At 57.6% G+C, this 24,557-nt stretch overlaps 12 protein-coding genes across 12 annotated transcripts; 6 read left to right on the forward strand and 6 right to left on the reverse strand.

Annotated features, from left to right (window-relative positions):
• Positions 1-1,387: 1,387 nt before the first annotated feature.
• Positions 1,388-2,914, reverse strand: B0T15DRAFT_405336 (fungal-specific transcription factor domain-containing protein; the record flags this gene model as incomplete). The annotated part of the gene is made up of 2 exons (XM_062865291.1): positions 1,388-2,523; positions 2,587-2,914. The coding sequence occupies 2 exons, from the start codon at positions 2,912-2,914 to the stop codon at positions 1,388-1,390; spliced, it is 1,464 nt and encodes a 487-aa protein (XP_062717612.1).
• Positions 2,915-3,117: 203 nt separating this feature from the next.
• B0T15DRAFT_578081 (major facilitator superfamily domain-containing protein) lies at positions 3,118-5,320 on the forward strand. The gene is made up of 3 exons (XM_062871083.1): positions 3,118-3,659; positions 3,730-4,553; positions 4,614-5,320. The coding sequence occupies exons 1-3, from the start codon at positions 3,480-3,482 to the stop codon at positions 5,206-5,208; spliced, it is 1,599 nt and encodes a 532-aa protein (XP_062717613.1). The 5' UTR covers positions 3,118-3,479; the 3' UTR covers positions 5,209-5,320.
• Positions 5,321-5,323: 3 nt separating this feature from the next.
• Positions 5,324-6,631, reverse strand: B0T15DRAFT_578082 (uncharacterized protein; the record flags this gene model as incomplete). Its single annotated transcript, XM_062871084.1, has 2 exons — positions 5,672-6,631; positions 5,324-5,607 (listed from the first exon to the last, which is right to left on the reverse strand). Exons 1-2 carry the CDS (start codon positions 6,357-6,359, stop codon positions 5,324-5,326), a joined length of 972 nt encoding a protein of 323 aa, XP_062717614.1. The 5' UTR covers positions 6,360-6,631.
• Positions 6,632-7,326: 695 nt separating this feature from the next.
• Positions 7,327-9,455, reverse strand: B0T15DRAFT_506040 (uncharacterized protein; the record flags this gene model as incomplete). The annotated part of the gene is made up of 2 exons (XM_062867547.1): positions 7,327-8,773; positions 9,443-9,455. 2 exons carry the CDS (start codon positions 9,453-9,455, stop codon positions 7,623-7,625), a joined length of 1,164 nt encoding a protein of 387 aa, XP_062717615.1. The 3' UTR covers positions 7,327-7,622.
• Positions 9,456-9,697: 242 nt separating this feature from the next.
• Positions 9,698-10,992, forward strand: B0T15DRAFT_515081 (uncharacterized protein; the record flags this gene model as incomplete). The annotated part of the gene is made up of 7 exons (XM_062868158.1): positions 9,698-9,732; positions 9,785-9,937; positions 9,980-10,320; positions 10,355-10,436; positions 10,545-10,762; positions 10,797-10,824; positions 10,893-10,992. 7 exons carry the CDS (start codon positions 9,698-9,700, stop codon positions 10,990-10,992), a joined length of 957 nt encoding a protein of 318 aa, XP_062717616.1.
• A 461-nt stretch (positions 10,993-11,453) lies between these two features.
• B0T15DRAFT_563496 (kinase domain protein) lies at positions 11,454-13,027 on the reverse strand (the record flags this gene model as incomplete). The annotated part of the gene is made up of 8 exons (XM_062870620.1): positions 12,644-13,027; positions 12,553-12,565; positions 12,425-12,516; positions 12,083-12,185; positions 11,790-12,035; positions 11,715-11,751; positions 11,631-11,647; positions 11,454-11,600 (listed from the first exon to the last, which is right to left on the reverse strand). The coding sequence occupies exons 1-8, from the start codon at positions 12,772-12,774 to the stop codon at positions 11,454-11,456; spliced, it is 786 nt and encodes a 261-aa protein (XP_062717617.1). The 5' UTR covers positions 12,775-13,027.
• A 1,018-nt stretch (positions 13,028-14,045) lies between these two features.
• B0T15DRAFT_324850 (general substrate transporter) lies at positions 14,046-15,953 on the forward strand. Its single transcript, XM_062864095.1, has 2 exons — positions 14,046-14,234; positions 14,293-15,953. Exons 1-2 carry the CDS (start codon positions 14,147-14,149, stop codon positions 15,879-15,881), a joined length of 1,677 nt encoding a protein of 558 aa, XP_062717618.1. The 5' UTR covers positions 14,046-14,146; the 3' UTR covers positions 15,882-15,953.
• B0T15DRAFT_544788 (duf227 domain-containing protein) lies at positions 15,929-17,528 on the reverse strand. Its single transcript, XM_062870104.1, has one exon. It carries the CDS (start codon positions 17,220-17,222, stop codon positions 16,026-16,028), a length of 1,197 nt encoding a protein of 398 aa, XP_062717619.1. The 5' UTR covers positions 17,223-17,528; the 3' UTR covers positions 15,929-16,025.
• A 389-nt stretch (positions 17,529-17,917) lies between these two features.
• On the forward strand, positions 17,918-18,727 carry B0T15DRAFT_544789 (uncharacterized protein). Its single transcript, XM_062870105.1, has 4 exons — positions 17,918-17,956; positions 18,035-18,430; positions 18,518-18,631; positions 18,706-18,727. Exons 2-3 carry the CDS (start codon positions 18,228-18,230, stop codon positions 18,597-18,599), a joined length of 285 nt encoding a protein of 94 aa, XP_062717620.1. The 5' UTR covers positions 17,918-17,956; positions 18,035-18,227; the 3' UTR covers positions 18,600-18,631; positions 18,706-18,727.
• A 539-nt stretch (positions 18,728-19,266) lies between these two features.
• On the forward strand, positions 19,267-20,476 carry B0T15DRAFT_324864 (survival protein sure-like phosphatase/nucleotidase). The gene is made up of 3 exons (XM_062864096.1): positions 19,267-19,328; positions 19,398-19,631; positions 19,705-20,476. The coding sequence occupies exons 2-3, from the start codon at positions 19,454-19,456 to the stop codon at positions 20,421-20,423; spliced, it is 897 nt and encodes a 298-aa protein (XP_062717621.1). The 5' UTR covers positions 19,267-19,328; positions 19,398-19,453; the 3' UTR covers positions 20,424-20,476.
• Positions 20,477-21,042, reverse strand: B0T15DRAFT_324865 (uncharacterized protein). The gene has a single exon (XM_062864097.1). It carries the CDS (start codon positions 20,842-20,844, stop codon positions 20,530-20,532), a length of 315 nt encoding a protein of 104 aa, XP_062717622.1. The 5' UTR covers positions 20,845-21,042; the 3' UTR covers positions 20,477-20,529.
• Positions 21,043-22,526: 1,484 nt separating this feature from the next.
• B0T15DRAFT_405427 (uncharacterized protein) lies at positions 22,527-23,733 on the forward strand (the record flags this gene model as incomplete). Its single annotated transcript, XM_062865295.1, has 2 exons — positions 22,527-23,188; positions 23,271-23,733. 2 exons carry the CDS (start codon positions 22,527-22,529, stop codon positions 23,731-23,733), a joined length of 1,125 nt encoding a protein of 374 aa, XP_062717623.1.
• Positions 23,734-24,557: the final 824 nt, after the last annotated feature.

Genomic DNA, 24,557 nt, shown 5'->3' on the forward strand with positions numbered 1-24,557 from the left:
CATCCTTTATCTGGCGGCTTTCGGATAACAACTCTAGCTACGAAGTCGAGGAGGAAAGACTGGAATGGGAAGAGCGGAAACTGCTGATGGATTGGCTCAAGTTTGCACATGAGGAACTGTTTAAATTCGATCCAGGAGCTGAACCGCCCCAGCAAGGGGACGAATCGCCCAATACTATTACCGTGAAGTTTCGGGCTTGGCTCAACGATCAGACACCATAATGTTTGGTTGCTGGTGGCTTTTGAGTGCGACGGGCAATAAGGTCGGGCCAATTCGTATTTACAAGATTGATAGCTACTCTTGCAACCAGGTACCTAGGTAGTTCTATATTTTTGACCCATCGACATCTAACCTCGGCCAAACATAGCATCGTAAAATTGCTGGCGTCGCTTCGTTTCTCAGTCGCGCGGCCCTTCGCTGCGCTACGAGAGGGCTTCCTTCTTCTCTCCTGCTCCTGGCAATTTTCGTGTGCCTCTCCGGAGGACAATCGGGGCTAGGGTGATTAAGTACGGGAGAGACGAAGCGACAATATCCTGTCCTTCGGACAACGACTCCATCCACAGTGATATATCGGTGAACCGTTGAGGTACTTGCTGGGCCTCCTAAAACGGCCGTTCCCGCGGGGGTTGGAACCCTCGGGGGGGAGGCTGATCGCCGTTTTAGGAGGCCCAGCGAGTACTAGATTGGCGTGATGATGGGGGCGACATCCTCGGGGAGTCTGGTGTACTGGCGATCACGGGAGTGTTGACGGGACGGACGGGCAGAGACTTGCTACGCTGGCACCATCATCAGGGCACAATCGCATAACAGCAGAGCCGGACAAGCGAGGGATGATGAATGATTGCGGCCAGTGCAATTCAAGGTCTGCCGCTGTTTTAATGAACACAGCCGGCTCACATCGCATCCCCTTCAGCATGCACGGGTCGTTGCGGGGTAATGAAGCTCGATTCGTGATCGGCGTCGTGGCTTGGCCATGGAACATATGGGATTGGGCCATTTCAGGGCCCGTAGATAGCGTCGGTTGGGGATAGGGCAAGGAGACTTGAGATTACGAGTGCAAGGTGATGTGGAATGAAGAGACCTGTCGCGTCTGGAAACGCACTGCACGGGAAAACTAACATGGCAACCGCAGAAACAACGCCATCTGGCCCTCGTCTCAGCGCACTCTCAACCGACCACGAGGATCCGACAGTGTGGTTGGAGTAGGTGCCCCAAAATCGCTGCGAAGATGGCTCGGTTCGAAACAGTCGGTCAAGTCAATAAACCTGCTCTTTTGGAGCGCAAGGACGCATTGTCCCAGCATCAAGAGGCGGTCCTGGGTCGGGCACCCCGACTCGTAAGTGCGAGCACTCCGCTGGACTCGACATACAACCCTTGCCGATCCAGCTCACACAATCAGGCACTTATCCCGCACGCGCTTCAGCTCCAGCAACCAGTTCCTCCTCCCCGCCCCCGGCGGCTCGCGGTCCCTCGCCTCCCAAAGGTCCTGCATCGTCTGCACGGCGGTGCGCACGTACCCCCACGGACAGGACCACGGATTGCGCGCCCACACGGCCTGCATGCGCCCAATGCACCACGCCCGCTGCGCCGGGTCGTCCGTCTGCGCGCCAACCATGAAGGTCGGCCAGATCGTCCCCTTCAGGTGGACGTGGTCGACGGGGACGGCGTCCAGGTGGCCGAGGACCTCCTGCACGAGCATGTCCACCGCAAGCGGGGAGGGGGCGGCCTCGGGCACGGCGAGGAGGATGTACAGGCAGGCGGTGGCCTGGTGGGCGAGCGCAATGCTGACACGGGTGGCGAGATCGTCCTGCGCCGAGAGGCCGCGGATGCCGTGCACCCAGTTTGCGATGTCGAGCGAGCGGGCTTGGTGCAGAAGGGAGAGGGCCCGTTCGATTTTGGTCGCATCGGCAGGCTCGTCCCCGCAGAGGCTGCTGGCGGAGAGCAGGATCTGGAGGATCTCCGGCGGGCAGCAGTGGTAGCTGTAGGGCTCGGCGCGCCGGAGCACGGGCAGCAGATCGGCCAGGTCGTCATCCCACGATGTCAGGCATACCCCGCTGATGGCCGAGCCCAGGACGCGGTATGTCAGACAGTCGGCGGCGATGGCGTCGAGGAGGGGCATGAGCGACTGGTCCGGGCCGTGCACCGGGTCGCTCAGCGACATCATCAGCGTACTGGCGGCTTCGATGTGGGCCTGCCATCCGCCTTTGCCCGAGTCGATCAGGTCGATGTTGATGAGGAAGACGGTGGCCGCAAGGACCATGGCTTGGTCCGCGGGCGTCACGGAGTCAATGGCGGACCGGAGCAGCCGGATCGCCTTGTCCTTGGCCACCAGGGCGTCCACTAGTTCTAATCGTGCCTCCTGTCCTCGACGGCCGAATAGCGCGCTGGCAAGATGCATCGCCCCTGTGGCGACGATGATAGCTTGCAGGTAGTTGAACTTTGCCGCGAGAGGGACGATGAGTCGGAAGGGGTTTCGGTCATGTTGGTCGAAGGAGACCAGATCTCGGCACACGGTGACTGCGACTACGCCCAAGTTAGACAGCTTCGGCAGGTCCAGTTCGATCACGTTGTCTGTTCCCAACGTACAGTGGTGGACATAGTGTCTCTCCCTCCGGTCAAGGCCGTTCAGCAGCGGGTCGAGAAGGGAGGGCCGAACGGAGTAGGAATTCGTGTCGAACTCAGTCGAGGTCGGTTGTCGTTTGGGGCTTGTCACCGACAGCTGGCCAACCAGCCTACCGCGGACGGCGGGGGCGTTCGCCCAGCGCAGAACGGTGCCATAGCCGAGACAGTCGACGCCGGCGCTCCAGCACTTCCGACACGTCGGACGCGATCGGTCACAACGGAGGCGGCGCCGGCGGCAGTTGTAGCAAGCTCTGGACGGTGCTGCTTCAGGGCTGTCGCCGGGCACTGGCATAGATCTCTCGGGTGCGCAGACAGCCTGGCTGGGCGTTCGTCGGAAGGCGCGCGGCGCGGATCGAGGAAATCGAACGAACTTTCCATTGAGGTGACGTTTTTGTTCCCCGCCATTTCGACTCCGACCGCCAAAATCTGGCCCGGGCCCGCACCTGCCTTCATGGGCGCTAAGCCCAAACAGGAACCAAAACTGCACCGCTTTGCGTTTGCCCAGCCCGCCAGGAATTCTCATCAATTGCGCACGTTCCATTCATGATTCAAACTGGTGCCTCTTTTGTCACAGACTCCTGCCTTCGATCGGACGGAGGCGAACAAGCGGGGTCCGAGACAGGGCCCGCTAACCCAGATCTGCGCCAAATCTTCAACGTCTGCAGGTCCGCTCCTCGGCACAAAGACAAAGTTGTTAGTAATGGCTTGATTCGTTATGATGCATGTTCGGGTTGCGTTACCCACCGGCGGAGTCCCATCGCTTTCTATAAAACATCTCGTCTCTGTCACAATGGGTTTACATCCGGGCCGGACTGTTATGGCGATATTAACTCGGATTCTTTCACCCCGCCAACAATATGAAGGGGCGCACCGATGTGGAGAGCCCCTCGGGGTCCGACGACAACGGCAGGATCTCGAGTCTGGAGGCCGATGAGCTTGAGCTGGAACGGCTGGGCCGCCAAAGGCCGGACGTGTTTCCCAATGCCGTTTACGAGGTCCTCTTTTGCAGCTCCTTGCTCGTCTCCATGTTCATGGCTGTAAGTGAAAGATAAAAGTCCAGATGATTCCAGATCGTGCAACCATGCTGACTACCGAATCACTGCCCAGGAATTCTTCATCTCGGGCTTCAACATCATCCTGCCCGCCGTGTCCCATGCGCTTGAGATCCCCAAGGCCGACCAGACGTGGCCGGCCAGCGTCTTTTCGCTCGTGACGGGCGCCTTCCTCCTCCCGCTGGGTCGCCTCGGCGACATCTACGGCGCCTACGTCGTCTTCAACGCAGGGCTGGCCTGGTTCTCCGTCTGGTCGCTCATCTCGGGCTTCAGCGTCAACTACAAGATGCTCATCGTCACGCGCGCGCTGGGCGGCCTGGGCCCGGCGGCCTTCCTGCCGACCAGCATCATGCTGCTGGGCAAGACGTACCGGCCCGGCCCGCGGAAGAACCTGGTCTTCAGTCTGTGGAGCGCGTTTGCGCCGATCGGCTTTTACCTGGGCATCATCACGGGCGGCTGCACGGCGCAGTTCATGTCGTGGCGCTGGTATTTCTGGCTGGGCTGCATCGTGACGTTTGTGTGTTCCGGCGTTTCGCTCATCACGATCCCGCGCGACATGGCGCAGACGCGGAGGGAGAACCCCCACGTCAAGATGGACTACTGGGGCACCGTGACCATCATCCCGGCGCTGATCCTGACGACCTTCGCCATCACCGACGGGGCTCATGCGCCCGACGGCTGGCGTACGCCCTACATCATCGTCACCTTCGTGCTGGGCGTGCTGCTGCTCGCGGCGGCCGTCTACGTCGAGGGCTGGGTCGCCGAGCAGCCGCTGCTGCCGTTCGACATCTTCAAGCCCAAGTACATGGGCCGGCTGACGGTGGCCTTGTTCTTTGCCTATGGCGTGTTTGGCGTCTATTTGTTCTATGCCAGTTTCCAGTAAGTGGTCCTTGCGCTGCCTCGTGCTTGATTGCGGACGGGGCTGACTCTCTCCCTTAGCATCAGCGACTACATGGGCAAATCCACCCTCCTGACGGCCGTCTGGTTCACGCCCATGGCGGCCGGCGGCATGGTTATCGCCACCGTCGGAGGTTTCACACTTCACCGGCTCCCCGGCAGGATCCTGCTCATCATCTCGGCCTGCGGCTTCATCCTCTGCGTGCTCCTCTTTGCCTTTGCGCCCCGCGACGGGAATTACTGGGCGTACATCTTCCCCTGCATGATCGGTGCCACGGTCGGCGTCGACATCACCTTCATCGTCAGCAACATTTTCATCACGAACAATATCGCCCGCCACAGGCAGGGCATTGCCGGCGGGCTCATCAACAGCCTGCTCTTCCTGGGTATCAGCTTCTTCCTGGGTCTGGCCGACCTTGCCGTGGCCGAGGACGAGAAAAGGGGCGGCAGCCAGGGACACAAGGTGGCGTTTTGGTTCGCCACGGCGTGCGCGGCTGTGGTGCTGCTGATCTTCGCGACCGTCCCAATCGGCAAGGCGAAGAGCGACCTGACGGTGGAGGAGCGCATGCAGAGGGAGAAGCAGCGAGAAAGCGAACAGGCGCGGTCAACCCCAGCGGAGGCGGTGTCGTCTGCATAAATATGGTTTTGGTATAATCGGATAGACTCCTCTAGAGAGATAGACGGTTTGGATATATTTAGAGCATTCAAGACAGATACGTAGTTGTCAACAAGCCTCCCGTTGATTCACCCACCTACAGCTCATCCCGTACTCGCCCCTCCTCCATCTCCCTTCTAGCCTTCAGCCTCTCTTCCCGCTGCTGGCGCCGCTCGTTCCTCTTGATCGTCCGGTGCAGCTTCTCCCACATCAGACGGGCGTGTCTGCCCTCCTCGCTTTCCGTCACCGACATCGCCTCGACGGTGAAGGTCATGTCGCGCTTGCCCAGGTCGCGGTGCGGCTTGGTGTGGTCGACGACCCATGCCACCACCGCGTGGTCGATGGCCTGGGGCTTGTACTTGGCCAGGTTGTTGAAGTCGCCTGCAGGTACTAGTCAGTATCGGGTCCAAGAATGGATGGCATTACAAGGAAATGGCAGGCTTACGCTCACAGCCGCTCCCCTTGGCCACCCAAAGCGGCAGGATCTCGTACGCCGCGCCGGCGGGGAACACAACGATCCTATCCCCATCCTTGATCTCCCTCTTTTCTTGAGCTTCAGCTTCCACCCCTTGCTCGGAGACACTCGCACTCGCACTCGATCCCGCAGCCCCGACTGTCCCACCCACCTTCTCCCCTTCCTCCTTTCTAGGCTTCTTCTCAAACACGCCAAACCACCACCTCTTCTCATTCTCCTTCCTCCCATTACCCTCATCCCCGCCTTGCTGTTCCTCCTGCCGTTGCTCTGCAATCCAACCCCTCACCCCCTCCGGCACCTCCGCCCAATCCATAACCACAATCTCCCTATCCTCTCCCTTATGATCCACCCCGTCCCAACTACCCATGTACTCCCGCCTTCCACTCGACAAGCCCAGCCAGCCATCAATCTCCCCCTGCCAGGGCGCAAGCCCCGTCGGCCAGGGCTCGGGCAGGTCTTTCAGCTTGAAGAGCTTGGCGCGGAAGGTTTGTGAGGCGCGGCAGTGCACGTGGAACCCGCCTGGTTCGGTTCCGTCGTCCGGGAAGGGCCGCGACCAGTGGAAGGAGGGGGCTACGCCGTACTCGTACACGTCCCAGTTTATGCCGCCGGCGTGGGTGGGGGGGAATAAAAGGGGGAGGAGGAGGAGAGGGGAGAGCATTTTCGGGTGTTTTGTCCTTGTTTTGTCTTGTCTTGTGTGTGTAAGGGTAAATCTGTAGCTGCCTATAAGACTTATGTCTGACAATCAAGGCAGGGGTATCAATAAGTGTGGATGGGTGTAGTCAGTCAGTCAGTCGGAGCTGCAGCAAGCAGCTTGAACTTAATGATCATGATGACTTCAGAGCGGTGATCCAAAGTCATTAAAAAGACATCCACCCCGACCGCCGGCAAGCTTGATATGTGGCATGTGCCTGTACTCCCACACCGGGGGCCGCTCGGCTATTCTCCTCGCGTGGCAACTCCCGACTCCCGCAGCCCCAGATCTTCGGTGCATGGTTGATACCTTATACAGGCTGAATTGCCGAGCCACTGCGCGAGCGCCCAGTTTTCCCAGCGATGGAAGGTTCTTTAATATACGGTTGTAAATTACCATGGCAACGACACGTGTCCACTAAGGTACCCTACGCCGGCGGCTCTGCGGTGATGGCGTTGAACAACGTCGCCTCTCGGCGCCATGAGTTTAGACCACCTCATGCCTGACTGCCGATGTTGGCTGTCCATTCCAGAAGTTTCTCTGAAGGTTGAGGTACATCTCGGTATACTAACTGAATTAAATCACAGGCAAGCTTGAATGAGCGAATCGGTAAGTTGGAAATAAACCGTGAGATCGGTTGTTGGCTGTAGGGGGTGTCTGGGTCATACGCATGGATGATAGATTCGGAGTGACCTGGGCTTCTCAGTTGCTGAGCTTGTAGTTCGTGCATCGGGTCGTTGATCTCTCGGTTTTTCCGACTCTTTGGCAGGCTGTTACCGTTTGGAAGTCCTCTCTGAGCGACCTGTTTGGTGGTGGGTTCGTCCCGGGGCCATACGTCTGATCGATTCAGCTCACTTTGCGTAAAGACAGTGATGTACAAGGAGACACAGAGCGAACAAGGTGGGAATGTTCACGGTGGGAAAAGAGGTGCAAGCTGTTGAAAGAAACCTTCTGTATATTCGCTCGTCGGAAAACATACGACAGCAAAAGATACCCGCTTCAAGTTATACATGATGAGTAACGCTACGCTGTCCTCCCAACCGCTCCATCTCGTCATCCCTTGCCAGGTCTGCGCCCACGTATTAAACCAACCATCTGCCCGCTGTCCCGTGGTTCACGAACATACCCCCAAGTGTCTCAAAGTAAGGATGACTCCAGTCAGAACTTCACTCCCCGACTCAGAGCCCGGATCCGCTGCGTCCTGTTCACTTGATCCAGCTGCGGTGTGCCTCAAGTACGCTTTGACGGACCGGAGCATTCCAGCTTAGCATCATCTTCATCGGTTGAGGTGGCGACAAACTTCCAGTGTGGTGCCCCGGGCGAGGTATCGTTGAACAAGGCCCTCAGCACGGCCCGATTAGCTGGGAGGTGGCGCTGGTACTGCCTCAGCTCTTCCTGACGCCGTTGACTACCCTGTAGCGGGGGAGAGAGACCGGCGCTCTGCTGTCCACCATACTGTCGCCACTGCCGATTGTTGATCTCTGACACCGCGTTGAAGATTGCCCGTGCAACCCTGTCGAGGGTGCCCTGGTCTGCACCACGGAGGGATACAGGGCTAAGATCCGTCGGCGTCAATGCCTCGACCGTGCTCCTGTCGCGCGGGGCAGGGAAGATGATCAGTTGCTTAGCGTGCAAGCACTTGGCCAAGAGCAGGGTCCTGCCGCTCGGTGTCCAGGGTTTGGCGAGGCTGCAAGGGAAGTCGATGACCAGCTGCGGCTCCAGGGCGATCTTGGCCATGGGCGGAAGCCGCGGATGCAGGGGTTGGATGTTTCCCAGTCCCAGGTAAAATGGGTCCTTCTTATCTGGGTCGACTCTGTAATCTCCTTTGTTTGGTCCACCTATCGGCTGGCCCTGACCTGCCCTTCTCCTGAGCCTATACGGCTTCCGCGACTTGAACCCCTCTGGCATTGTCTCGACGGCCTTGTCTATGTGGTGGAACCAAAGCAGGTCTCTGTCCCGGTCCCACGGCGTGCTGACAATCTGGTTCTGGCATTGCGGGACCTGGAGGAGAATGCGGTCAGGTTGCCCGTGGTATTGTCGGTCGGGCGGAGAGACGAGCTCTTCGATGGCATCATTCCAGATCCGTACGGGGATGGTCGTCAAGTGGTCGTTGGACGTCAATGTAAAGACCGGTGCCTCACTCGAGGAGCGTTCAAGCGACTCGTGCAGCAAACCCACGCTCAGGATCCGGCCAGGGAGCCCGCTCTCCGTGACTTTTGTTTCTTTATCTTGTCCCACCTCTCCTTGTTTGACTTCCTGGCCGGCTTGCTCTTCCTGGTCGGCTTGCTCTTCCTGGTCGGCTTGCTCTTCCTGGTCGGCTTGCTCTTCCTGGTCGGCTTGCTCTTCCTCAACTCCATTTGGCTCCTCCTCCGGGATGGGCTCTTTGTGATCCGCCGCAGACGCTGCTTCCTATCCTTCTTCCGCGGTCGGGCCGTTTTGGACCTCTTGGTGTCCTTCCTCCGCGGCCGGTTCCTTTTGTTCCCCACTCTCGGGGGACGCACGAGGCGGAGTGGAAGGGATAGTGCAGTTCCGAGAAGGACCTGCAAAACCAGAGGGGTCCTGTTCCTCAAGCGGGTGAGAGGCGTCCTCGGGACGGGGAGCTGACTGCGACATCTGGATGATTGGATGCGAAAAGATTTGAGAAAAGGGTACTGTATGAGGCTGTTGGGCAGTGGTTGAACGCGGGCGTAGAATATGGATGATGCGAGCTGTGATTAAGGTAGGTTGGTAAATTTAGACGCAAACTCGGTGATTTGAGGTAAGATGACCGAAGAGGATTTCTGCAGGGGAACCAAGAAGAGTCTGAGTGATATCCAGGGATTGCATCCACGAGACCCCCAACCGCTCTGTAAAGTGCAACCGTTGCCTTCCCGCTGCCCTTGGTTAGATTGGAGGGCAGGGGCAAGTAGTGGGCGAGGCAAGCACGTAGCCACGGTAGCACAGTCAATGGAAGGCTTTCGTACCTTCCTTCCGTCCACGAGAAAGCGGCAGGTGCAGGCCGGTGGGCGAACCTGACCCAAAGTACCAAACTCCGTGTCAATGGAAACTACCGGAACCAGACATTGTGGCGCATTGTATCAATTGCAACTAGCCGAGAAGACTGCCAATGCGTATCACAAAAGATCCGACCTGTTGATGTTTGAAGTGTAAGGTATCATCTGCGGCCAAATCCAGACAATCGTGCCGGCGTGATGAATGACTCGTGGTGCTCTGCGCCCCCTCAAACAAACCTCTCCCGGTCAACTCGAGTGATTACAAATTGTGGCACACCTTGGGTCCTTAGCACTTGCCTGGCCGGCCCGTCAATGTCGAGAGCACTCCAACGACCGTGCTATCTCATGTAGGGTTGATTCTACTAGACATAAACATCCATATCTCCTCTCGGTCTCAAGGGATGGGTCGGACGATGACGCGGGCTTCTCGAGGATTGGCCGCCGACGGACTAGACGAGGCTTCTGCCGCCCGGTGACCTCGCCACGCTACAACGGGTCACTTTGCAATTTGGGTTCAGTAGTGGAATCGGAGAAGAGAAGCGCTGAGACGCGGTCAGTCGGGCATGAAGGGTAGCATGGTTATGATACCCCAAGCTTGTCGAGAAACGTGGAATGGTATTCCAATGAGACGCGAGGGTCAGCTGTTGACAATGAACTGCGGCCTCTTCCGGTCCTTAATCCCACGACCAACAAAGCCGTGGGAACGCTGACCATTCCCGGGCCCAACCCGGCCTCGACACTACAAACCGTCGAGCTACCACCATTGAAGGATGACCAGATCCATGTCCGGGTGCGCAACTTCTCCAACGACGCCGCCATCCGCACCTTCATCGGCTCCCCCGTTGAGAACCACCAGATGGATCTTCCGCTTGTCCCCCTCGGCGCTCCGATGAGCTCAAGCAGCCTGGCGAGGTTCTCGAGTCCAAATCGCCCAAGTTCAGGGCCGGCGACATGGTGATGGAGTTCCAGTCGGTGCGTACGCCTGCGTCAACTACAAGAGTCCGAGCTTTGACCGGGCCCTGAGGGATACCACGCCGGACGAGGTGGATATGTATTTCGACAACGTTCGGGGGCGCGGTGCTGGATGCCGTGCGCTCGCGCATAAAGAGGCATGGCGTGGTTGTTGTGTGTGGAGCGGTCAGCATCTATTGTACAACAGCAATGAGCCAATGCAGCTGCGCAACTGGTTTGAGATTGTCTCGCAGCGGTTGACTGTTAAGGGGCTCTTCATGTTTGACCATATGGATGAAGTGCCCGAGACGATGGAGAAGCTCATCGCTGGGGCGGCGGAGGGCCGCATCAAGGTTGATATTGAGGATGTCGTGCCCGCCACTATCGAGCAGGTGCCGAATGTCTGGCTGCGCATGTACGAGGGCAGTAATAAGGGGCAGCTGATCACCCAACTCATCAGTTAGAGAGGCCGAGGGTCTGTGGAGTTTGTAAGCCCGGGTTAGCTAGCGATACCTGCCTGCAATGGTACTAATGCGGTTGTTCCACGGACCTTCAGGTATTGTATTGTACCGACGTGGAAAGAACCCATCGGCTGGACTAGCCCCGGGTTCTCGTCTTCCGCCTCGGCCGCCCGCGTGCCTTCTTCACAGTCTTAACCGCCTAGGTTGGGTTTGCTTTCCCTCGTGGCTGATGTCTTCGGGTTCGCCTCCTTCTCGCGCCCCAAGGAAGTAATGGCTTTCGTAGAAGAAGCTGCCTTCGCCGCCTGCGCTACCTCGGCCTTCGTCTTTCTAGTATCGAATATATGGACGAGGTCGAGATAGACCTTGACAAAGTAATATTGTTAAGGTTGGTCTGGCTGAGACCAGAACCGACTCGTGACGCTCCTGTGGCCATTTCCCATAGCTGAGGCATCGGAATAGCCGGGGAGGCTGGCGCAGGATTCATTATCGGCTTGGTGCCCGAGGCACGAGTAACGGGTGGGGCGAACTTACCACCGCACCCATTAACGACGTGACAATGGCGAAATCCTCTTCTTTGAATCTTTTTTGGCTCCCGGGGATTTTCGCCTTCGGCGTACTTCTTCTTCCACTTGACTAGTCGGTATCCTGATTCCGGACTATTCCGGTATCTCCCAGGTGTTCAACCACGGGTCATCGAGAAGCTCTCGTGCCGTCTTGCGATCCTCAGGTCGCCAAGTCAGCATCCCCCTCACGAAGTCCAAGAACATGGCTTTGTTCCTTCCGCGGAGGACGCGCTCAGCCTTCTAGAGGCTGTATCCTTCGACAATCGGGACATCCGCAATCCATTGCCCTGTTGCGCACGACTAGTCAGTCTAGTTCCTTTGACAAAAGCACCTAATCACCTCACAGCAACCTACCGTCTCCCGAGAAGAACTCCCTGCTCCGGACCCCGCGCTCCAGCAGGTTAGTGGCGGTGGCCCCAGCAGCGCGACAACTTCGGCGAGGTGCGCTCGCGTGGTATATCCCTGGCCGTTCGGATCCTGGCAGTGGAACAAGTGGCCGTCCTCGAAGACGTCCCAGATCATGGCCCGGACATTCCAGATGTCGGCAGGGTAGCTCCACGGGGCGCCGAGCATGACCTCGGGCGAGCGGTACACGTTGGGCTGCGCGCCGTGATTGCGCTTCACGTCGCCCCTGACAGCGGCGCCGAAGTCGCTGAGTATGATCCTCCCGAAGTCCTGAGGCAGACCGGAGCGCCGGGACGTGTAGACTGGCATCCGTCGACGTACTTGCGGGCCGAGGGCGTCCTGAGCTCCTCCTCGAACAAGGCTTGGAGGATTCCCTCGTCGACAATGGCGTGTAGCATGTTGTCGGCCTTGATGTCTGGGCTGTGTTATTTCCAGCGTCGATACCTAAATACAGACCGTACTTGTGACTTGCCTGTATGAATGAGGTTGCACTCAGTGTGAATATAGTCAAGAGCGCGGAGAAGGTGCTGGAGGCCGCCCTTGAGGAGCGCCTCAGAGAACCGCCCCGCAGGGTTACGCAGCAAAGATCCTTCCAGCTATCCCACATGGGCTGTTGCACCAGGCACTGGTGATCCCCGCCCGGCTGGCCGATGGAAAACATTTCAAGGGCGGTTCTCACGTGCCGATGTCCGGAATGCAACGGATCCGCCTTGTCGATGGCCTGGTAAGTGTGGAACTCGTCCCGGCATGTCTCTCAGCGATCCCGGGCAAATATCTTTAGCGTAACAAAATCGTGTTCTCTACCATTCTTATCTTAGTCGACGCTGTCACCCTTGGTTTGCCTACTGCTACAGACTCAGGAAAGAGAGGGAACGTACTGCAGATTTCGCGCGAGCCAAACAGTCGAGGTGGACCCAAAGCCCAGCTTGCCGACGACTTGGTACTTGGAGGAAAAGAGATCTCCAATGTTGACGGGACAGTAGTTGCCAGCTTTGAATACGTCAAACATCTCTTCTTCGAGCACTTGATTTGCGGGCACAAAGGGCGAACCCGGTCATCGGAAATCGTAAAGGTGGCGACGGGGTCCGCTGTAGAAGGGCTCTCGCCCATTTCAACAATGGTGCCATGGCAAAAATATTGCTTCAAACTGCAGCAGCACCAGGCTTTCTGGTTTTAACGTTGGAAATGGAGGTTCGTCTTAGATTCAGCCCAGTATTTGCGGTATAACGGCCGACTTCGCCAGCGGTTTGGGCCCAGCACATTCTGGACCCACATAATTGTAAATTACCTACCTGGTACCTAGCCAGATAAAACATAACAGAACAAAACCGCATATTATTGGCCGTTTCCTGTTCTTCAGTAACTGTACTTACCTGGCTCCTTATGACTGTTACCCCGAGACCTCGCCAACCAGCTTACTTCCTCCTTTCCCATTCTTAGACCCCCCTGACCGGATAAACGGCCCCACAGCTCCGATTCGGCCCGGAGATGTGGAACTCCACAATCGGCCGTGCTCCGACGGGGAATCTGGGAAGCCGGCATTCGCACATTTAAGTCGCCAATAGGAGCTCTTCGAGCAATTGGTTCAATATATCTGGCGAGCCCATACAAGATGGCCTTTTGGTCCAGGCTTTTCCAGTAGTGGTGCGGGACTTTGGGACGGCTACACAGCTCAAACTCCAACTGTCGAAACTCTTCCAGGGCGTACAAACCACAACCAGCAAAAACCTGTGAGTCTGATTGTGGTTGCTGTCATTCAACCAGCTCGGGATACCTGATCAAGCATAACTGCCACCGTAAGCCGAAACACCACCGAATGTGTAAGCTGGGCTGCTCGGGGAAATTCCCAGCGGTGATCTTCGACTTTGGTCATAACCGCCCCACCTAGGTTTACCTACACTAACAGCGACGCTCAGAGATGTTTTTTACGCGAGTCCTCACCACAGGCTTCGGGCCCGCATCGGCAAGAAAGTCCGTTCGGTGGAATATCCAGTGGGGAACATGTACCCGACGAAAGGGTTTTAAAGAGATCAACAGCATCCTTTCCCCATATGTTCCAATTCCCCCCTTGCCAGTCCCTGATTTTCCCCAGCTTCCCCGGTCAGTAACCCCAGAACCCCTCCTTTTTGCCCTGCTCACGTTCCACAGACCCCCACCAAACCGCACGACACTGAACCATGGTCTCAGACTTGGTCCATTTGCGGGACGGCAGTTTCGGTAGTTCTTACCCATGGGGTCGTCCGTGGTTTGTTGGCGGGATTAATCCCGGGGAAGGAAGCAAAACGTGCTTCATATAAGCCTAGCCCGTCGGCTCACGTACCTATATCCTCGGACCATCGTTTGTGACACCAACCGATTAACAAGTCGGCCCGGTAAGCATCATGAAGAAGTTCCTGGGCCTCAGGGGCCAGGCCCTCAACCTGGCCGTGGGCACCATTGCAGGATGCGACTTTCTTCTCTTCGGCTATGGTAAGCCAATCTTGCGGTGTCTTTCTTCGTGCGTGACTAATAACTGGGGGACTTTCAGACCAGGGAGTCATGGGCGGAATCCTGACGCTCAAGATCTTCCTCGACACCTTCCCCATGATCAACCCCGGGGTTGCCGGGATGACGCCAGAGGAATCGTCGACCCGGTCGACGTACCAGGGCATTGCCGTGGCCTCGTACAACCTAGGCTGCTTCCTCGGGTCCCTGATCACCATCCTGCTCGGCAACCCGCTCGGGCGCAAGCGAGTGATCATGCTGGGCACCTCCACCATGGTGGTGGGCGCCATCCTGCAGGCCAGCGCCACCACGCTCGAGCAGTTCATCGTCGGGCGGATCATCACGGGGCTGGGCAACGGCGGCAACACGTCGACCGTCCCGACGTGGCAGTCCGAGACGTCCAAGGCGCACAAGCGGGGGAAGATGGTCATGATAGAGGGCGCGCTCATCACCTGCGGCATCATGATCAGCTACTGGATCGACCTGGGCCTGTCCTTCGCGCCCGGGTCCGTGGCCTGGCGCTTCCCGCTGGCCTTCCAGATCGTGTTCTGCATCGTCATCCTGGTCTGCATCCCCTTCCTCCCGGAATCCCCGCGCTGGCTGATCCTCAAGGGCCGCGAGCCGGAAGCGCGGGAGGTGATCGCCGCGCTGGAGGACACCACAACAGACGACAAAGTGGTCGAGAACGAGGTGCTCGCGATCCGGGAGACGGTGGCGGAGATGTCCAGGGACACCTTCGCGGACCTGTTCACCATGGACGCGAACCGCAACCTGCACCGCACGCTGCTGGCCTACTTCAACCAGGTCTTCCAGCAGATCTCGGGCATCAACCTGATCACGTACTACGCGGCCGTCATCTACCAGGGGCTGGGCATGTCCGACTTCCTGTCGCGCCTGCTGGCCGCCGTCAACGGCACCGAGTACTTCCTGGCCTCGTGGCCGGCCGTGTTCCTGGTCGAGCGCGTGGGACGCCGGAGGCTGATGCTCTTCGGCGCCGTCGGCCAGGCCGCCACCATGGCCATCCTGGCCGGCGTCAACTCGCGGTCAACAACAGAAGATAATAATAATGATTCTAGTAATAATAACACCGGCCTGCAGATCGCCGCCGTCGTCTTCCTCTTCGTCTTCAACACCTTCTTCGCCGTCGGCTGGCTCGGCATGACCTGGCTGTACCCGGCCGAGATCGTGCCGCTGCGCATCCGCGCGCCGGCCAACGCGCTGTCGACCAGCGCCAACTGGATCTTCAACTTCCTGGTCGTCATGATCACGCCCGTGGCCTTTAACAACATCGGCTACCGCACCTACGTCATCTTTGCCGTCATCAACGCCTTCATGGTCCCCTGCGTGTATCTCTTCTATCCGGAGACGGCCTACCGCTCGCTCGAGGAGATGGATAGTATCTTTCGAAAGGTGGAGCCCGGCTGGAAGGGGGTGTTTACGGTTGTGCGGCGGGCGAGGGTCGAGCCCAGGTGGTATGGTAGGCATGGCGAGCTGTTAGTTGATTATGAGCAGACGTCTGAGCATCGGCGGCGGGTGTTGCAACAGCAGCAGCAAAGTGATGGCGGGTTGGCGGTGGAGAAGACCGCTGAAAAGGCGGGAAGTGCGGCTGCGCATGACGAACATGTGAGGTAGATGGGGGCAATGAACAGGATCTGGGTTTATAGACCAGGCAATAGATCAGGGAAACCAAATTTCAAGCTGGCAATCTCTCTCCCAACATGCTCCCACTAAAGTCTTATCAGTCACTAATAGGAGCCTGTACACATCCCCTCCACTTCAAGCACCATCCTCCTCTCCCAACAGCAACTCGATAGTCTTGTGATCCACAATAGCAGCCGCGTACCTCTCCACCATGGCCATAACACGCTCCTTCTTCTGCATCGCGTACGGCGTCAGTATCCATCCCAGCCCGGTCATCTGCGCCTTGCGATACTCAATCCGGACCTCGGGGTCGTCACACCCAAAAGCCGGGCCACCACACTCGGCCAGCGCCTTCAGGTAGTGCTCGACAACCTCCCACTCATGCTTCCTCCGGTCCTCCACCGCCAACATGCCGACCACGAAGTACGCCACATCATGAAAAACCGAGCCAACATGCACAATCTGCCAGTCCAAAAACCGAACATCCGTCTCGTCGTTGACCGGGTGGTACGTATTCCCACTATGCGGATCTCCATGCAACAGACTACAAAACCGCGGATTGCGCGTCGCGAAATATGCCTCGAGCGCCCGCGCCGTCTTCCCGCGATCATCCCTGATAACCCCCGGCAGCGGCGGACGGCCCTCGCCCAGCACCTGCTCGTCCCACATGGCCAGCAGCGCGCGCATGGTGGTGTCATACATGGGCACCGCCAACCACGGATGCCCCTGCTCCCCTTCCCCCTCATCACCATCACCATCACCATCACCGTCACCAGAATCTGCCTTCCAACCCCAAGTACTCACGTGCAGCGCCGCAAGCTGCTCGACGCCCCTCCGGCAGGAGGCCGCGCTGTAGGTCCGCGTCGGGTCGCCGAACGCGTGGCCCGACCGTGTCAGGTCCTCCATGGCCAGGATGGCCTGGTCGGCGCTCGCGGCGGCCCACCAGACCTTGGGCAGGTGGAGGCGGTTGCTGCTGTGCGGTGGTGAGGGTGATAAGGATAAGGTGGAGGAGACGTAGTGGGTGAAGAAGTCGACCTCGCGCGTGAAGACGCGCACGAGCAGGTCCTTGTAGCCCAGCACGGCGAACATGGCTGGGTTGAAGCCGCCCTTGAGGAGGATGTGCCGCGGCTTGTTGTTGTTTAAGCTGTCGTTGTCGTTGTCGTTGTCGTCGTTATAGGACAGCGTGATGTAGAGCTTGCTGGCCGAATCGAAGAGGCGCTGCTGTGTGATGGTGAAGGATGAGATGGTGGCGTCGTTGAAGATGGACCGCAGCCACTCCAGCGTGACCTCCTCGGCCGTGTTGGGCATCGCCATGGCGGTGATGGAGCCCATCGTGGCGGTGGAACCAACAGTCCAAGATAGGTAAGTTAGGAATGCACTGGCAAGTACTAGTAGTTAAGCCGAGAGGGAGCAAAAAAAAGGAATGCGATGCGCCGGCGGAAGAACAGGTGCACTTTCTAGGACCAGTCACCGAGGATATAACGTCTCATGAGATCTAATAAGAGGGAAGAAAGGGGGGACCGAGCCGAAGAAGTTCGAGCATGGCGATCCATACCGCCCGCCTCTCTCCCTTTGCACATTGCTCCGTGGCGCGTGACTAGGCACCGCATTGGACGACGCAACGGCCGGCCCCCCGCGTCTAGAACGCCAGACATGGACCCGACTCACCCGAGTGGCGTTGTTGGTTCTTGACAGTCTGAAAGAGGGAAAGCACGTGAACGGGAGATCCGGAACGATGCCGCGGTCTCCACCTGTCTGGTTTCTGTGTTGGCGATGGTTACACTGCTGTCACCTGTGCATGGGGTTCCTCATTGCTTGAATCTCACACTGCATGTGTGACAGCTAGTCCCTATGTGATGCTGTTCAACCACCGCCGATGTTATAGGCTCACTTGCAGCGGGCTGCGAGAAATTGTGAGATTGGCCCAAACTGCAAATTGGGGAGCCCCCGTGACGTAATGATCAGTTTGGTCTTGGTGCCGGGAAGAAAGCTCTTCAAAGTTGGTTTTGGATCCCAGAGTTAGGGGCTGACGAGAGGAGTACTGCGTAGCTATCTAAGTAAGGTAGGTAAGTATCTTACCGTTTATTAAAGAACCATTTCGATTTTCAAACATTTCCTAGAACAAATTAACAATGAATGAGAAGCATCTGCGACGGAACCGCTCCTCCTCCCTCCTTCCTCTGAATCCTGTTGCCTCCCTGCTAGACGTGCCCCAACAACATGGGTGCTCACGATGCCTACTACCCGTTCGTGATCGCCTTCCTGGTACTTAATTCAACCGTTGTCGCCTTGCGCCTGTACACGCGTGTGGGTGCTCGAAGTCACTAGGTTACGACGATGTGCGTGCTGGGGCTCGCTCTGATGTATCCGTCACTCCGTCTTGGACTCGGGCTCCGACTCATGCTGACTTCCATTACAAGCCGGTTTCATCACTTTAGCGCCTTCGAGATGCAGGCAGTGCATTACCGGATCGGCGCCACCGTCGTGGAGCCGATGTTTGACGCGGTGCTGGCGGCTAAGGTGAGTCGAAGTCTCAGATGGTTAGAATAAGCAGAAGAGAACGAAGAAGAAAAGACGAGTCCCGTGCTATTACTAGTGACAGAAGAAAGACCGGCGACAAACCGAAGGCTCCGCCCCGGGGGGTGCGGAGCGCTACTCACACCCGTCACGATGACAAGGCTACACGAGGAAACGGAGATGAAGTGGTAGGTAGGAGGAGCTAGGCGGGCACAACTATATCTCCTGTATAACATCGCGGTATTATTAGAGCGAAACAATTGTTCATTGCTACCCGTAATTGGGTGAATATTACTTACCCCGTGGATGTTATAGAGGCCACCTCTTCGGACGAGAGTTGTTTCACCAAGCTTTCACCAAGCCCTATCTAGGTATGCTAAATACACCAGGATCGACCCAGTACACCAAGCGTTTAGTCGTATCCCGTGCATCGGCGTCTCACATGCATTTGCACGCGGTCATTCGACACATGTCCTACAGTCCAGAAAGCTCGCCTCCTTTTATATGCATCGCCTGGAGATTCCACAAATGCGGTGCGGGCCGTCGCGCCTAGAATCAGCGAGCACAAAAGTAACGGCATTCTCCGCCATCGACAAGACAACGTGCCCTGGTTAAATGGTTGTTGAGGCTGCCTCTCGGTCGTTGCTCCCCTTTCCGCCACCGAATGCAACGGCGAGAAGCGGGGGCTGCGGGGAGCCCCTGATTCCCTGAAATACCGAGGGAGCCAGCTCCAAGCGGCATTGTCACAGCGTTAGGCACGTGTAATTCACGGCCGAATCAGAAGCAGCAGGTCGGCTTTTCGACGTGCCAATGCCAACCGCGTGGGTTTCAAGACGCCAGGAGCAACTGCCAGCAACGGAAGGCGATTGGATACGATCATTCAGATTCATGCTGCTCGCCATCCACGCCGAGACTTCACGCGTAAGAGTATAAGAAGTCGGAAGGATGCCGCGAATGGCGGAGAGGAACACTCCTGAGCTGCTGCTGCAGGCACATCGGCAAGTTGGAGATCTCAGATCTGCAACACGATCAACACGATCAACACGATGCGCGGCCAGGTCCTCCTCGCGCTGCTGCCGGCGCTCGGCGCCCACGGCATCCGCATCATCCAGTCCAACGACGACGGCTGGGCCGAGCTGTACGCCAGGTCCTTCTTCAACGCCCTGACCGCCGCGGGCCACGACGTCGTGCTGTCTGCACCCGCTGAGAACAAGTCGGGATCAAGTAAGCGATAATCCACCCGCCATTACTTACTTAGCCTAGTAACCCTAGGACTCACCAACTAATTTACCCTCAGGCTCCCTCGACGCCGAACCCGCCCGCCGGAGCAGCGCATGCCAATACAACAGCTGCCCCGCCAACAGCGGGCCCATCGGGCGCAACGAGTCCCTCCCACGCCTGAACTGGGTCAACTCGTACCCGGTCACAGCGATGCGGTACGGGATCGACACGATCGCACCGCCCTTCTGGAACGGCGCCGCCCCGGAGCTGGCCGTGTCGGGGCCCAACGTGGGCAGCAACCTGTTCCTGGCCGTGCCCTTCTCGGGCACCGTCGGCGCGGCCGTGTACGCGGCGCACGACGCCGGCATCCCCGCGCTCGCGTTCTCTGGTGCGTCGGACGGTACCTTGCCGTGGAATACGTCTCCAGAGCCGCAGAGGAGTAAGGTTTATGCGCAGCTGGCGGCGCGGCTGACTGATGCGGTGGTGAAGAGTGGCAAGCCGTATTTGCCGGAGGATGTTTTTCTGAATGTGAATTTCCCCGAGGTGGCGGGGAGTTGCACGGATGCGAGCAAGTTCAAGTTTGTGCTGAGCCGTATTAATATCGGGATTTTCTCGGAGAAGGATGTCGAGTGGTGCGGTGATGATCGGCTGCCGACTGAGCAGTCGGTCATTGATGCCGACGGGTGCTATGTTTCCGTCAGCGTGGGCGATGCGAATGACAAGACGACCGTGGCGGCGGATAAGCAGGCTGTGGTGCTGAATAAGTTAAAGAGTATCCTGACTTGCTTAGCGTAGGGAAGGGGGAAGGCTGGGAGAGGATGTCAGAGCCGAGATAGTGTTGTGATGAAGGAAAGTTAGTTTATACTTGGGGGTCCGAGCGTTGTTCCACCGATGGCCCCCTCTAAGGCAATGTTTTATTCTCGAACGGAATCTTTGAGGAGTCTGTGGAGTGCCCTTGGCTGGAAAACAGGGAGCGGAGTTCTGCCTGATACCGCTCCTCGTCTTCAACTTTGGCTTTCACAACGGTGTCGATGTCTTGCACCCAGAAGGCCGAAGCCTGCTTTAGGTCGGAAACCAGGTCTTTGTTGGCGAAGAACTTGGGGACAATATGGTCCTCAAAGAGAAAGAGCCAGCCGTTGTGACCGGATGCAGGCCCAGAACCACACCGTCTTGGAAACCCATGAGTCCTGCATCGTACGTGTAATGGGAATGTCATGCGCCGGTTGGATGGTCGTAATCACTTCGTCATCGACTCCGTCTCGCGGCCCATCTGCCGTCTGAAGCCCTCGGCAGCGCGTTGGTGCTGGATGGCGAGAAGGAAGTCGCCTTCGTCGTCAGCGGCCGATTCAAGTGTGCGCAGCCGCTTGTGCAACAGTATCCCAGTCATTGCGGGTGATGTTGTGGGCTGAATAGCAAATGGGCACGCGATGAGAAAGCAAGGAGGACGCAACAGAGCTTGTAATTACATTGTTTTGGTGGTTGCCGATGCCATCTGCGGCCCGTGCGGGGAGCAGTTGCGACGGGATTCTAGGCCAATGATGATGCAAAACCCGTGGATGTCATGGGCATAGCCGTCTCTGCCAAACGAGCAAATCACGCCTTTCGGAGGGAATTAAGCCTCGGTGCAGTGACGGCAAGAGAACCTCTCGTCGGATCTAGTTCTTCGCCTTAGTCGTTCCAGCAGCTGGTGCCGGAGCGTGCTTGGAGTGCTAGCCCACCACAAGAGGTGGGCGGATCGGTCCGCAGACTCCGCACCGGGGATGCACCCCTTCGCCCCACTCCGCAGCCCCGGACCCAGCCGGTCCGCAATCTCCACTCCACTCACTGATTACAACCGCACCGGCCTTTCCGACTGACGCCGGATAGGAAATGGTACTGTTGTGGTTGTTGATGTGAAGTAGGTTAAGGATGCCGTATGTTGGCTAGACTGGGTTCAAAACGCCGACTCAGACCAGTTCTGGGGTGTTGGTTGCTGCGATGATTTGATTGGCTGCATTCAGTATTTGTGGGTCCTGGTAACGGTAAGACAGCAATTACACCCAAGAACTGGTCTGAACCTGAGAAAAAACGGGACTGATGTTCCGCCGCAATTCCGCGTTGCTATATTTAGCGTTAAAATTGTTGTCATGGTCATGCCCTGGTACCTAATGTCGACTGCTGACTTTGCCGGGGACATCTATGTAAATGCTGTCAGGGAACCACAGCAGGACTCGAATATGGGATATGTTGTAATGGGTAGTTGGAGGTATGGCATGCAGGCACTTTGCAGCGCTGGTTTAACGGAACTTCTATAATTACATTGGCTGCATGTCTAAAAGGGGCCGACCCTCCCACGAGTCACAGTCATGATGGTCGAGAGACAAGGAGTGGAGGTCTGTTGTTAACTTGTATTTGTACCACCACATTGACAGATCGTACTCCAAGATATCAACCAAATTAGTGACCCGTCAACTTTGTATCTGCTTCTCCACAGGCATTGCTCCGCAGAAGAGAAGAAGGCGAGCACGCGACACCCCGATATAGACCGTGGTTGACGGTCGGGTCAGCTTCGATCCGATCGGGCAGGGGTCGGCCCAAGTCAAAGCGGGCCGCCGCGACTTCTTACACCGAGCTTGGTTGTTGGAGCTGCCCGATTTGGCAACAAAGCTGAGTGAGGCTCGGTGTCAAAAGACGTCAGCGATTTAGCTGGCCGGGTCAGCCGTGGTGATGCAGGGTCCGAGGTCACATCCTGAGCTCCGTAGGGCTTCATCAAATCGCCGGTCTTACACCATCTCCTGCCTCACGGTCCACCTTGGAGGATATGGGTCGGATACCTATATAAGACTCCTGCCCTCTCCTTTGTTTGTTCGAGACCTTAGTAGCCATCCCAGGACCGGCCAGCCACTCCCACTCGCCAACATGAGGTTCTCTTCCGCCATCTTCGCCGCGGCGGCGGCATTCCTAGTCCCCGGCTCGCTGGCCGCCGACCCCAACAACTGCAACACCAAAGACAAGGCGCGCAACGGGGCCGACTTCGTGCTGGTCGAGCAGGCCGACAGCGCGCACGTAGCCTCCCTCTCCAAGGTGCTCAAGCGGGTCAACGTGTCGGACGTGTTCCGGGACGGCAACCACAAGATGACGACCGACTCGGCGGGGCGCAAGCGTTGGCAGCAGACGGCCGACTTCAACGACATGGATACGGCCAAGTGGATCCCGCAGGGCATCTCGTCGACGGCCGACGCGGCCGCGGGCGGGACGTACGAGGGGAAGGACGGGTGGCTCGTCAGCTGGCACCGCGACGACGACAAGAGCGTGCGCGTGACCTTTGTGGACCGGGCCAACGACAAGTACCGCCACGCGCTGCTGGTGTATCCGCACGCGGCGGATAATTTCAGGGAAGTCCCGATCCATGCCGGCGGTATTGCGTGGTACGGCGACAAGCTGTATGTCGTGGACACCAGCAAGGGCATCCGCGTGTTTGATCTGGCCAACATCTGGCAGGTCGGGTCGGGGGACGCTGTCGGCAAGACTGGGAGCAAGTACTCGGCGGCGGGCTACAAATACGTGATTCCGCAGATCAGGTCAGTCAGGATTTACCCCAATAATAATAAACACACCCCTTTTACATCCGTATGTAAATAATAGACTCACAAGATTGTCCAGATGGTACAAATGGACCTCCACCTTCCCCTTCCGCTTCTCGTGGATCTCCCTCGACCGCACCACCACGCCCAACCAGCTCCTAGTGGGCGAGTACCAGACCGACACGACCGCCAAACCGGTGCGCATGGCCAAGTTCGACCTAGACTCCAAGACGGGCCGGCTCAAGACGGAAGGGAAGACGGCCAAAGCCGCGTGGGCGTACTGCGTGGGCATCGAGCAGATGCAGGGCGCCGTGTCGGCGAACGGCAAGATCTACATCTCGCGCAGCCAGGGCGCCAAAGCCGGCGACATGTTTGGCTGGGTCCCCGGCAAGGCTGCCTACAAGAACGCCGGCTTCTTCCCGCGCAGCCCGGAGGATCTGAGCTACGATAAGAGGCGGGGCGGGAGGGTGTATGGCCTCACCGAGCATGCCGGGCAGCGGTATGTTATTGACTCGGCCGCGAGCAAGGTCAAGTTCTCGTGAGTCGTGGGAGGGCTGGGAGAATTTAGGGGGGTGGCGGGCGAACTGGAGGTGATTCGGTTAGCACGTAAGTACATTGTTTGTACATAATCTTTTATGATTGGGGCTTTTATTGTTTGTGCTGTGTTTCTTTTGATTGGAGACGTGTGAGAGGAGGCTCCTGATCTTCCCCTGGGAGTCCATCTCCTCCGGTGTTGTCAAGGGATCTCCTTGGAACTCTCCAGGGGCTTGGCACGTCCCGGCGTCGTCAACAGGGAGGCTGCTTCTTCTTTATATGGAGTACGTTTTACTGTACAGTACTAAGCTGATGTACTAGAAATTGCTAGGAGGACTCGGATTGCTCAATGCCTCTACCTTCCTATAGCGAGTAATAGAGCAGTCGATGTAGTTCCTTTGTTCCGGGACCCCCAAAGGCTAGCCAACCCCATTGTCTTGTCGAGTCTCCAGATACCATTCGCGGACCGTCCTCCATTGGCGACGGACGTCTTGCTCTTGCGGGGTCGTAGAGCTGAGCACAATGGCCTTGCATTCCAACCGGTGAGTTAAGCCCGTCTTGGGCCACAACACAACCAACAGACGGAACTAGTTAGTGTTCTTTGTGTTTGATCCTCGGGGCGGTATCGAACCCGGCGGTCCTTATTCGCTAGACTCATTCCCGGGTGGCGATTAGCGAAGGCAAGAGCGAAACCTGTCATAATGTTTGCACATTACCAAGGTCAAGTCTGTTGCTTCGATCAATCGACCTTCAACTCCACCTTCAAGTACCGGCGCCATGGCAACCCCCTAAGTGCTAGTAGACTTGGTATTAGTAGTAATTCAAATCGTGC

The sequence above is a fragment of the Chaetomium strumarium genome (assembly GCF_033439665.1).
Source record: "Chaetomium strumarium strain CBS 333.67 chromosome Unknown B0T15scaffold_8, whole genome shotgun sequence".
NCBI classification, from domain to species: Eukaryota; Fungi; Ascomycota; class Sordariomycetes; order Sordariales; family Chaetomiaceae; genus Chaetomium; species Chaetomium strumarium.